The sequence below is a fragment of the Rhipicephalus microplus genome, chromosome X (assembly GCF_043290135.1).
Source record: "Rhipicephalus microplus isolate Deutch F79 chromosome X, USDA_Rmic, whole genome shotgun sequence".
NCBI lineage: Eukaryota > Metazoa > Arthropoda > Arachnida > Ixodida > Ixodidae > Rhipicephalus > Rhipicephalus microplus.
Window position 1 is genome coordinate 440,369,374 of NC_134710.1, and position 13,822 is coordinate 440,383,195.

At 43.3% G+C, this 13,822-nt stretch overlaps 1 protein-coding gene across 1 annotated transcript in view; it reads right to left on the reverse strand.

Moving 5' to 3' along the window:
* The window catches only part of LOC119160894 (Na(+)/dicarboxylate cotransporter 3), an 87,042-nt gene that overhangs the window by 10,144 nt on the left and 63,076 nt on the right, over positions 1-13,822 (reverse strand). Inside the window, exons 6-10 of the mRNA XM_037413164.2 lie at positions 10,257-10,335; positions 9,288-9,476; positions 8,995-9,117; positions 5,709-5,786; positions 1,635-1,739 (exon numbers count right to left, since the gene is read on the reverse strand). Coding sequence (XP_037269061.1) covers positions 1,635-1,739; positions 5,709-5,786; positions 8,995-9,117; positions 9,288-9,476; positions 10,257-10,335 — 574 coding nt within the window. The remainder of the gene's footprint in view (positions 1-1,634; positions 1,740-5,708; positions 5,787-8,994; positions 9,118-9,287; positions 9,477-10,256; positions 10,336-13,822) is intronic.

The following is a 13,822-nucleotide window of genomic DNA, read 5'->3' on the forward strand; positions in this document are numbered from 1 at the left end:
ACGGTCCTCTGCCCTGAAGTCGCCAGATGCTGAGGCAGCTCGCGATCAGAGCGCGAGAAGCACCACACCAACTGAGTACATCGGCAATCTCAGCGGGGTTCCTCTTGTAGCACCTTGTAGCGCATTATGCTGCCAGGATGGGAAGCGGCCAGGAAAACATCCCTGAGTACACCTCCGACATGTCTGGACTAAGCGATAGCCTTTTCATCTCAGCATATATATCTGGTGATCCTCATCGTCCGAGCTCCTATCTTCAAGAGAAACCACGTGGTTGTCTTCGAGCTGCTGTAACGACACCACTCATAATATTTCCGCCTTCGCTAGCCGCCTCGTTATTGTTATGGTGCAATTATGGCTTTGTTTGAGCTCGCCGCACGCAGTCTATAGACATCCGCAACGCAGGCGCATGAAGTATTACGCGCCCGGTGATGCCCCTACTGAATTGCGCACTCACGTTGTTGGCACTGATATGTTAGTTGCTTTAAAATCCTTGGTTCACCTGCTGGCAGCCACGTTATTTCCCAGCTTGTGTCACGTGATTCGTCCTCCAGGTCAGATCATGCCGCGCTCTCCCTTCAAAGTCAGAATGGTCGGGAGCGCTCCGAGTCCGAGGCTGACGCTCCGACAGAACCAACCGAATGTAGTCCGAGCGCTCGAATTTCATCAACTGAACGTGGAACCACTTTTCGTAGTGCTCCAGAGCACTTGTAAGCACCCAACCAAATACGCCATTAATAAATCTCGCGGCGCTTTAAAAATATACGTCCTGGTGTACAGCGTCTCATTGCCGCTCACACTGCAGCAGACAGGGATACTGACTCAGAAGAGCTGACACGACCAAGAAACAGCGAGTAAGGCACGACTGTAACCCCCTATGAATTCAATCATTTAGGTTATTTGCATGCGCGATCACACTTTCTAAATATCAGTCATGACAAAGCAAAAACAAAGAATCCAGAGTAGGCAGGCAACTACGAAAGTGCCAACGTGTTAAATTTTTTTTAACACAGAAGCTGGTGTGAAGGAGCCGAAAGAAAAAAAAAGATACCGGTACTAGTGGCTACAAACATAAATTTTTGGGGTATAGACAGCATTCCTGGGTTTCTCACCAGTTGCGAGTGGCGGAAGCGAACACACATGCGCGTATATAATATTTTAAATTTAATAAAGTGTACTTACGCAAAATGACTAGTGTTGCAAAGTTTAGGGAGACCCATTTTAAAGATACCCTAACAACGAAGAGGCAGGTTTTTAAAGCTGTTTGCACCAAGAATGCTCTCCCGCCATTAGTGTGTGGTATTATTACGCAACATCTACCTTATCAACACCTTTAGCATTATATAATTTGCAGAACATGGGCTTTTTTATGTCAGAGTTAGAACAGCCATAAAAAATATTCACAGTGTAATCGTGCAGCACTGGATGCACGGTCTTCTGATAACAGTGTAATAAATAGTACGACAATCCGTAAGCTGCACAGGATAGCACTAAGGCTACTCGATTGTCCACAGTCGTGTGATGTGGCGCTGTAAATTGCGCCGTAATTTTTCAACAAGGAAGACCGGGAGTGACTGACAAAAATAAAAACGCATATTGGTAGTCAAACGAGTCAGTGGTTCGACACACATACTCACATGGTGCCAAAATAAGTGGCCCATCCCCTGGCGAACATGGGGTCTCGGAAAAGCCAGAGAAACACTAAAAGAATGCAAAGCAGCAGAACGGCCACTTCGTGGAACCTGAAATGTGCATGACCAAGTTACCACGCGAAGGCTGTATAGGGAAACGGAATGCTAAAAAACACAATCTCACCATCACGCAACCTTTATTTACGAAATCACAGTTGGCACTAAACACCGTCACTGTCAAGTGCCCCTCACAAGATGCGCCCCTGCATTGTTTCACTAAGACTCTTTTTGATCGCGTAAGTAATGCAGGCTTTATTAATGTATCGGTGCATTAATGAAGTAATCAAAGAACACAATACTGGTAACGAATTGTTCTTGCGTACATATATAAAATGGGTACTTTGCAAGAGACTGTTCGTAACTATTTGTGCAACCACTAGTATAAAGAAATTAGTATAGCCACCACAATCTTCTCAGATGCGTAGATTACCGGTGTCAATTCTATGATATCCACTTTGTAACCACCAGTGTCATTGATTTCTTTCAGTGCCCTATCAGATTGATTGCGGTGCATATTTTGGCCTCTATGCGCTGTATAAAGTGCTCAATTTTGAACTATCCCACAAAGTATATTTTATGGCATATTAGCGGCTGCCATTGCGCTTTTCTATCCCTACATGAACTCTATTTTTTCACCACTAGTTCTAGAGCTTTTGAAATTGCTCCATTTTAAACTATTCCTCAAAGCGGCACCATCAATTATGAGACATAAAATAAATCCAAAGCAAAAAGGTAAATAATTAAAAACAACTCTCAGTTTTAGCGCACGTACGAAGCAGTGTATGCAATGGCAACGAACTGTAATTTTTGCCGAGGAAGGCTGGCAGCTCACTCCTACGCTATTTAATAAGGCGTAACTAAGAAAACTTCAGTAAAGCAGAGCGGCCGCGGCAGCAAGCGAAGCGGCACGTCTCTCGTATCAATGCCATGTAGGCGTGAGAGGTCAGCACATGCACAGTCCGTCCACTGATTTCACGGCTCGCCGTCGCGCGCCGTCGTAGTCAACTATAGTGCCTTGATGTGCGTGTATCGAGGCGCACTGTGGCTAACCAATCCCTAAGGGTGTAAGTCAAAGTACGAATTGACTTTCGGAAGCACGGGAGGACATTGTCGCAATGTCTATCCTTGCATATGTTTTGGTCACTGCTATTTTGGGTTCCTTGTTATTGCGGAAATGCTCTTACCCAAGAGACACTCACGTTCAAATAATTGTGGACCTCTTTTCAGGGCGACATGAGTATGTACAAAGCGGGAAACTGTGAGTAACCAAGGTTTAATAATGTACACTCATAGCAGCACACAGTGGAAATACTGCAATGTAAAAGAAAACATGATTCATCTCCCTTCTAAGGAATCGGTACAACGCGAAAAGTAAACGTGTCCTGTCAGAGGTAGTTGAGCATTTATTGTGCATTTTTTCACCACTAGGGCAAAGGAATGAACCCTGCAGTAACAAATTCCAACGCCACGCGAAAAACGGTAAGCAGCATGAAACTTGCAGCGCACCCCTCAAGCAGAAAGCACTCAAATAAATTCGACAGATCCCACGTTTCTGAAAATCCACGTTATGCGAAGCATGCGGAGGAAAGGTGACCATGTTGCAATTTTTTTTTATTGAGCATCACGTCATGAAATGACGCTAAATATATGTACAAATGTTTCACACACAGACATATGTTGAAGAGTTGGAGATGTTTATACAACCAGTTGTTTGCACTTGCACAACGATGTCAACTGGTACATGCGCATTTGCAACATCAGAGGCTGATATGAAGCGTTGATGCTTGCGAAGATGCTGGCCCCAGACACTGCTACATAAATCAACTTCAGCGCATGGCAACTAACCACATCTGACGCCAACCCGACGTGACGGCTGTATCAAAATAGTACATGTGTCTTGTTTATAATAGGCAGCACTGCAACTACTATATTAACGTTTCACAAAGAATAGCGTCTATGTAAAAAGTAGTTCTGAGACCTGGCGTAGCTCTGTGGTAAAATGCTTCATTGGCACCCAGAACGCTTGGGTTCGATTCTATCTGGGACTCGTCGAGGCAACACTACCGACGTCTGGTATTTCTTAACACTCGCGCGTTGAAATCGCCCTTGTGTGTTCTCGTCGTTCCTGGGTAGATACAAAGTGTTTGTCACCTGTGGCACATACCCGCATACCAGTGGCTCATACCCGCCCGTGGGCATGTGTCACTGTATGACGGGAAGTGTTTGACGACGTACGCGACGTAGTCGTTTTGGAAAATGTGCGCAACCCCATTTGTGAGGTACAATCTGTTTATTTCCGAAAACGCGTTTTAATAAAATCGCGTATAGTGAGCACCCATTCTGTCTACTTCTCTCCTGCGTCTTGTCTTTTGCGCTCTTCTTTTATTTTCAGACATTGCACCGACTCGCCCTTCTACGCATTCTATTGAAAACCACCCATTACTCCACCTCAGTGGATTTGTGGCTAGGGTGCTCGGATGCGGACCAGAAGGTTGCGGGTTCGGTTCTGGTCGCGACGGTAGCATTTCAGTGGAGGGTTCATAGTAGAGGCCTGCGTATTGTGCTATGTCGGTGCACGTTAAATTATACCAGATGTTAAAAATTTCTGGATTCCTCCACTATGGCGTCCCTCAGTATTAAATCATGATTTTAGGACGTAAACCAAGAAATTATACTTAACATCAGCTATAATAAACACACGGGGCCCCGTTGCAAACTAATAAGCACTGGGAATCGACGTGGTTAGAACTGCGACACTGTAACTTCTCCTGAATGTTCCAGTAGGTCTTTGCACGCATAGCTGGGAATCATTTTTCATAACTCGATATTTCTGTCGCATATGACTTTTCCCTCCTATTCGCCATTTAATTACAGTAGGCCACTTCCGTCGCCGACGACAGATGGCACTACATGCCCAAGTCCCCAAATCCTGGCCATGGCACTCTCACAACTATTCTTTTTGTCGTGAAAGCAGAACAGTGATGCGCTTAGTGTTTCACCAAGTTATTATTATTTTTCTGGCTGATATATTGCTATCTGCGGTAGCGAGTATAATGCAAGCGCAACGACATAAGCAAGAAAAACGGGAAATGTGGGCGCTATCACTCTTGAGAGCAAGGCTCAACCTACGCGTTTGTCATGCGCACGGTAAGCCATAATCCTCTCTACGAAGAGATGTCACAGTGCTTAACCAATACATTGCAATGGGCACCTGAAAAAAACAGGTTTTTTTCACTAAACTGTGGCCGAGAAATTGTGCTGCGAAGCGGGCAAGTATATTTGATAACCCACAGTGCGCGCCGATGTCCTTTCTCTGAGTATTGCTGACTTTTCAACGCAGTTGCGCTGGTTACTTGCAGTATAATGCCTGTGGATTTACGTCCCAGAACAAGGATGGGATTATGGGACACGCTGAAGTAGAAACCTCCGGAAATTTCGACCATCTGTCTTTCCTCGACGTGCACTGGCATCGTACAGTACGCGGGCTTCCATCACTTCGCCGCCATCGAAATGTGACTGCAGCGAACGGGTTTAAACCCGTGCGCCTGGTACAAAACATTGAATGATGGTAAAAGACGTATTTATTCTAGATAGCAAATGGCCACCATTTAGTTCAGTGCCCACAAATAAGAGACCAAAGAGGCAAGCAGTTCCATGTGCGAATCACATATGGTGATTACTTGCATCATTCAAGAACATTGTGTCACAAGGATAAATTGTGCAGCATGGGTGCAAAACTACATATATGCTATAATACTAAACGCTTTGCTGATAAGCACTTGCTCGTGGAACATTACATGGACGCGAACCAAAATATTTTACAGTTCACCTTCAGCAAGCTTTATTGAGATTTTTTTTTAAAGAAATTGTTCTGAAGGACACCAAAGGGCCAATTATTGGCGGTGAATACATTACGAGCAGTTTAATCGTATCTCTCTTGGATTACTTCTACACTATATATATAAGTAGCCTTTTTATTTACAGCTAGGACAGCTTAGGGTCGTTTTTTTTTATACGTACTTCACTGGGCCCAGTGCTGCGTAGCTCCGGCGAATTGCAGCCATGGTGTGGCTACGGCTTTCTTCTCCAAGGTCTGGGCTGAAAGAGGTGAGCTTGGTGTAAGTTTTCATAGAAAACGTGTGCACTCATTAGGCTTTCACCCAATAACTATAACGTATTACAGCCAATACAAGCACTAAGCAGAAAATATAAACTTTAGGGTTTCGGCAGATCCCACGCACTGTGGGAAGCAGTATTTCACGTGAAGCTGCTGCTTATGCCGCCCTTACAACAAATCCTTCTAAGGTTAATCGTTGTCTTTGAGTGATTTGAGTAGTCTTTGTCATAGCTCGTGCTTGTTAGGCGCCTTGGCTACACCGATATATAAACGGCAACTGATCGTATCACTTAGCACCGGTTCTCAGGTTAAAGCATTGACGTCCCTTTTAAGTGCGATGCTATTCATACCGATCATTAGTCCGTGCAGCAGAGTACTGCAAGAAAATCTATTGTTGGGCTAGATGATAAAACACTTCAAAGTACAGCGCTCACAATCAAGAGTTTATTCTTCGCACGTGACCACCCAGCATGTAAATTAGTTGAGACGCGTGGAGTAGTTGCTTACTAACTAGAATTTATGCCCTCAACAAATGTTAGTGTTCAGGAAAGCCCGCAGCAGCATCGAAAGTGTAATTAATCTCGTCAACTGCATAAAATTTAACAAGGCGACCGGCAACATCACCATCGGAGTATTCTTCGACAATAAGGGAGTGTTGAATAACGTGACTCATGAGTCTAGCCCACATGCCCTGAAGTCTTTAAAAGTAGGAGGTCATATGTACTGCTGGATTTTGGACTAACTCCAAGACAAGTCGGTCAACATGTCCACAATGAAGGTGACACAGCTCCACACAGAGTGAATTGAGCAGTTCTGCAGGTTGGTGTGCCAAGTGCAATCTTATTCAACATCTCTCCTGTTGGACTACTTAAAAGCATCCCTGCATTTGTTAAAATTTTATTATAAGCAGGTGACAATTGTATATGGAGCAGTGGTCGCAACAGACGTGCTCCACGAGCAAGAAGAGTACCTAAATGCGGATCTTATTCGAGGTGGATGAGTACCTAAGTGTGGATAAGTTTAAGTAAGCTCGAGAACCCCTTCTGTTTCGGCGAAAGTTAGAGCAGTGCTACCCAGAGGCTTCATGTTTGCGAATGTTAAGCCAGTGGCATTGTCATCCCACACGCTCGTGTGTAGAATATAAAGAAAGCACTTGCACTATTGGTCATTGAGCCACTTAAATTCGTAGCCGCAGTAGCATAATTTTCTCTGCAACACTGGATATCTCAGAACAAAAAAAACACGTGCGTGCGTGCCCGAATCAGCACGCTCGCGTCATAAGCAATGCCATCTCCATAACTCTTGCTCAAGGGAGCCCTACGTAATGATCACATGCGCATGCCCCATTCTTCAATCTGAAAAAAGCAGCTCCCTCACAAAACGCTGGAGCAGAACGATCCATTGCTTCATGTAGGAATGAAGATGGATATTAAAGCTTGATTGTGCTTAAAGTATTTCTAGAAGGCACGAGTGTGTGTCTTGACTGCATCGTTCATATACTCTGATCTTAGTTGTTGGGTTTACGGCGCATGAGAACGTCCTGCGAGCCTTAGTTAACCCAGTGATCCCCTTCATGCTGTAACCTGAATCAAGCAATAGTGTATGTTAGTTTTTTGCATGCCCGCTCACATTGGCTTTAAAACAAACCACTTCTCTTTATTCAGCCTGTGTATAATAGATCGTGCGCAAACTGAGCACATATTTAAGTTTGCACACACCACTTCATTAGAGTATCATAACCTCATTCAAGGTTCATAATATGAAATTGTACTTTTCAACAATAAAGGACCCACTAGCGAATGACCGCGAAGTAGTTTCGCTGCTCAAAACACAACAATTTCTAAATACGCATAACTTAGCTTCTGGTAAGAACTTCGTTTAGCGTTTATTACACTGGGCTACACTACTTTCGTCTGCTTATTGCCTCCATACAACCACCTGTAGCAATCACCTCAAATCTCACCTAAGCTCTTGTATATAGAGTGTTGACTCAGCAAAATCACTCCGTGCATTTTTTCCCAAAAAATGTACTACCTGGTGACATTCATGGTAATCATGTTGTTTGAGAGGTAGCAAAGGTAGTATAAATTTCGGCAAAATTCTCATTGCACTTGCCAACAGTTTACAAGCTACATAATAATAAATGAACTATTTATTTTCCATTTAAAGTGCTGCCGTCTAGACTGGGGCACAGCCATATTAACATATTTTACGAGCTCATTATATTAAAAAAGCACATCATCACATTGCGTGTGTGGAAGAATCTGCGCACACAGAACCCTAGTAAATAAAATACAATGTCATATCAGTACACAACTTCCACACATTAAATCCAACCAGAAAGTGAAAGCATCATACATAGATACGGACTCCGTCTTAATTTTTCCAAGTTTGCACTATTCTGCGAATAATTATACCTGCCAATTATAATGTTCGCACATTATGCTAATAAAAGGAATACTTAGGCACAATCTTCAAAATCTCGCCCTTTTGCGGTGGCCTGGTAGCTAAGGGTACTCGGCTGCTGACCCGCATGTCACGGGATCGAATCCCGGCTGCAGCGGCTGCATTTTTAATGGAGGCAAACATGCTGTAGGTTGGTGTGGTCAGATTTGGTTGCACGTTAAAGAACCTCTGGTGGTCAAAATTTCCGGTGCCTTCCACTAATGTGTCTCTCATAATCACACGGTTGTTTATGAACGTTAAGCTCCACATATCAATCAATGAATCAATCTTCTGAAGCTCTAAAATCAAGTTCATCAGTGTGAACTTTATTTAGGAACGACGGTAAAATGTGCATTCAGTGCTTTTCACGAAGAATTGATGAATTCCCTTCTTGCAAAAGGTTAACACAATGTTTAACAGATCTCTAAATTTTATTATTTGTTTTCTTTTTTTATTAAAACGTGTGAATGAATGCTAATTTTGTTGTCATGCTTACATGATTGGTGTATCATCAGATCTAGGGTAAATATTAAACTGCATAACATTCCTGTGATTAATATTCAGTAAAAGTAGTATGATGTAAAAATACTGTGTAGCCACTACTAACTCTAGCAGAATGCAATGTGAAATGGGTGCTCGAAGTTTCTCAAGTACACCACTTTTTCTCGAGCCATTGGGCTCGACACAACACAAACTTGCGCACGAAATAAAGTTTAATATGAAAAACAAATACAAGACACTTGCCTCTTGCATCGAAAGAATGTAGGTACCACAGCGACAAAAATGAGGCCAGTTCCGATAAGCGCCGTAGGCAGCGCAAAGAACATCCACAGCGCATAATCTACAGGTGCCCGATCTCCGTAGAGGCTGGAACAAACAAAACGTTGATTGTATCACTGTGCTTCCAAATATCGCTACTGTTAAATTACACGACAACTTTTCCCAACGGCCAACGGTTTCTATTCTTTGTTCTTGCTGCCTCACGTGCGTCTTTAAATATGTCTCAGCTGGTTCTTTGTGTTATATAACGCACTCACTCTTCGATGACGAACTTGAATACAATATTTGATGCACCACTGGTGATGGTTGCTATCGTGCCCGTGTTGGCACCATACAGAACGCTGAGGTAGAGAATCGCCCGGATTCGGTGCTCGGTCGTCTTGTCCAGGAAAGAAATGCGATTGCGCACCTTCATGGGCACAACCACGTCAGAGTCTCCGTCATTCCTGTCAGAGAAGATACACCCACAGGCGTTCATTGTTTTTTTTTCATTCATGCATTCGATATCTAGTTCGCTTATTTATTTGTTCGTCCATTCACCCACTATTTTCTCACAGCACAAAAACATCACAAAAGGAGAGCAAGCAGTCAACTGGTTGTTCATTGCTTGGATTTTCTTCCTCTTTGGCAAAGGCAATAACGATAACTGTGCTAGAACAGGCGATGTTGCATTAGAAAAAAATCTCGCTCCTAATTGCTCTTGGTTTATTGCAGGATACCCAATACACAGAATGCTGCCATACGCGAAAGGTTCACTCGCACAAGCCACTTTTAACTTAGTCTTTTACGTTGTAGTAATCCACTATATAAACCTACTTAGTCACATTGTACAATAAAAAGTATGCACCAAGTGGTGAAGTACGCCCTATGGCAACAGGTTATCGCTATTGCGTTCAACTTAAACGCAAAGCTCAAAGCCACCCCCCCCCCTATTTTTTATTGTTGTGTTCTCGTCTCGTATACTTTTCTCAGAAGATTAGTGTGCATGTGTTACGTGCGCAGACCCACGTGAAAGTGTGCGTGTGTATGTGCTTGCGCGCACGCCTATGTGTGTCACTAGTTTCAAAATGGCATTTCAGTTGCCACCTATTATCTGGTTGTCCCTGTATTTGTGGGCCCCTGTGGATTCACGAGTTCGTATTTCAAATATGTTTCTGCGTTAACGGCTTATCAACTCTCGACATATATTCAAACAACACTTATTACAATGATTCATGATGACTCACACATCTTGGAGGGGGAGGAGCTTCTTGGTCCCATTGCTGGCAGCAGCAGCACCTTTCGACGCAACGCGTTCTCTCAATTCTTCGCTCAGACCAAGATGGAACGTCAGTGAAAGGGAAGGGGGGCAAAAAGACCAGCTATGACTTTTCTACACATGTATTAAAGCACCAACAATGACTAGTCAAAGTAATCATTCGTAATTCTGGACCTCAGACAACTGTCGGGTAGCAAGTCTTTAGATTACGCGTGGGCAGCGCAGCCATGACCTGTATATGAATTCTAAAAAGCATGACTTTTGTGAAGCGAAATCTCTGCGCAGGAAGATATGTGAACCTACTGAGCTTTTCAGTAAAGTGTTCGAGATTCCGCAGTAGTAATACTGCGATAATACAATGGCCTAAAAACTAACTAGTGCAATTTTTCGGAACAGCCTTGCCAGAAGGGCAGGCACTTCTAAACGCACTGAGGGTGTAATAAAACGATATACCTAACAAATTATGCACATCTGTATTTAATATTAGTAAAATAAGCGTTTCTCTTGTTAGTCTTTTATCTTCGTTAGAATCAATTACTTTGACTAGCAAACTTTATTAAACCACGTCATCTACGCCTAAACGAATTTACCGGCACTCATGAGAGCAAGAAAAGCAGATTTTTTTTTTCATAATAATTTCAATGAACAAGTTTACGCTGCCTAGTTTCGTCTTACTGTTGGAGCATTTGGGGACCTCAATTTCTTTTTCATTAGGATTGGTAAAAATACCCAACAATTTAATGTTCACTTGCGCACTAGCTCACACCAGTAGCGTTCTCAAAAAAGGAAGCAATTATATTAGAACTCGCTTACTGCCCAGTGCATCTTCCACAGTTGATTTTGCGTAGCCGCTTGCAGATAAATAATTGATATGTGGGAATTAACGTCCCAAAACACCATACGATTATAAGAGACGCCGCAGTGGAGGGCTCCGCAAATGTTGACCTCCGGGGGTTCTTTAACGTTCACCGAAATCAGAGCACACGGGCCTACAGCATCTTCGCCTCCATTGAAAATGCTTGATAGATATGTGGGGTTTAACGTCCCAAAACCACCATATGAATATGAGAGACGCTGCAGTGGAGAGCTCCGGAAATTTCAACCACCTGGGGTTCTTTAACATGCACCCAAATCTGAGCACATGGGCCTACAAAATTTCTGCCTCCATCGGAAATGCAGCCGCCGCAGCTGGGATTCGAACCCGTGACATGCGGGTCAGCAGCCGAGTGCCTTAGCCACTAGACCACCGCGGCGGGACCATCGAAAATGCAACCACCACAGCCAGGATTAGATTCCGCAACCTGCGGGTCAGCTGCCGAGTACCTCAGCCGCTAGACCACCGCAGCGAGGCACTTGCAGATAAATAAGCAGTCTGAAATGGTACTTGTCCCTAGCACCATCTCTTGCGAACGTGTCTGCATATTTGCGCACACTAATACTTCGAAGTGAGTTACTAGGTATTTACTAATTATTGTTAGGTGGTTTTTGCGTAGGTTACCTATCCATTTGGAGTAAAATAAAATTAAACACCTCTTAAATCTTTAGAGGAATCATAAAAAGTGCTAACGATGAAGGCAAAACACATACAAGCAGACTGCAGGAAACTGGCGTTTAGTTGAAACAGAACTCATAATCTACCATCGCATCAACCTCGTAGATATGCACAAATCTGCTCGCAAGAAATTATGAGAGTCAGTCTTCAAACGTGAAGTGTGAAAACAAATCATCGTGATCAAAATTCATCTAAAGATTACCCGCTTCGTTTTCCTTCCACGAGCACCTAAGAACGCTGATCACTTGCTTTCCGTGTCAGCTCAATCTTGATGATTTCGCCTTCCCATTTCTGATTGTTTTTGTTTTTTTTAGAAAAGTGCTGTTGTGAAATGAAGGCGTACAGCAGCAGTCTCCCACACACGACCTGCGACCATCTCGTTTGAAGCCCACTGGCCATCTAAGCTCTGTTTTTTTATTATTAATAAATTTTCGTCATAACTATACATATTCTAGAGCAACACCAGCATCACTGGTCTACGACATTGCTTTCAAAAGGCACTCTATGTATTTATCATGTGTTGAAACATTACAGTGAAACAAAAACTATATTTAACAATTTACGTCTGAACTTGGACTCTTTTGAAAATCGGTATTGGCAGGTTGTTGAAATCCTTGCAATAAACATCCTTCACAAGGCATCCGCTTATGAGATATAGGGAAGGTTTTCCCAACGTTTGCTGTCATGGCTACAATAATTAATTTCGCACTTGCCCAGCCCATCTCGGCCACGACCATGGAGCAAGTAAGACAGGGGGAGAAAGTCTGGGCGGGCGCCAGCGCGAGCATGTTCCACGATAATATCACCCTGAGAGAGGATGTTGGATGGATGAATGGATTGATATTGCTGTACCCTTTAGATCGGGCGGTGGCTAACGCCACTAAGCCGTAATAATTAGTGAACCAAAAACGAGATTTATTTCTCGTTTTTTTTCCTTTAAATAGTGAGGTTGAGGACTCCTACTTTGCAGTGAAGGGTTCAATTTTTACTCTTGCCTTGACTTTAGCCACCAATCAGATAACCTCCTTCTTGTTAATTCTACTCGCTTCAAGTCTATCTTGCCCTCCCTGTCCCGAAACCCCAGTGCTTTGAAAAACTCTGTGCCATCATCCTGAACTATAGAGTGAAGCCCTTTACAGAACAGTATCAAGTGTTCGGCAGTTTCCTCTTCCTCTCCACACGCACTGCATTCCCTGTCTACCCCTTCGTATTTGGCCCGATATGTCTTGGTTCGCAATACTCCCGTAGTGGCCTTAAACAGTATAGAACTACCCAGAGTATTATCATAGATCTTTTCCTTGGCAGTAGCCTGCTTAAAAGTTCGATAAATATTTAGTGCGGACTTCTTAATGATGCCCATTCTCCACATATCGGTATCAGCTTCCTTCACCTTCTTTTTAACTGATAATTCTTTTTCGTTTGGCCCCCTGCTGTTTTCTAAGTATTTGTCAGTCAATATTTCTGGTTCGCTTCCTCCATTTTGTATCGACATTCTCCGTGTACAAGTAGCTGAATACCTTCCTAGCCCAACGCTCCTCCCCCGTTTTCTCAATCGCTTTTCAGATTTTATCTTGCTGCTAGCTTCTCTGCCCTCAACTCATGTCCATCCCAAATCACCTTGTACTCCCTGATTTGGTGTATTCGCGTAAGCTCCTAAGGCAAGCCTACCTATTCCACGTTGCTTAATTTTTAATCTTGCTCAAACTTCTGATTTCATGCACAAGACCGCATTACCGAACGTCACACCAGAATCCACGACCCCTTTCCATATTCCTCTCACAACAACATCATACTTATTGTAGTTCCACAGTGCCCTGTTTTTCATCACCACTGCATTTCTGTTACCTTTAGTCGTCACGTATATTTCGTGTTCCGTTAGGTACTCGGTCCCATTGCTTATCCATACGCCCAGATATTTGTATTTGCCTGTTATCTCTAGCGTGACCTCCTGTATTCTAAGCTCACTACCTTCATTATCATTA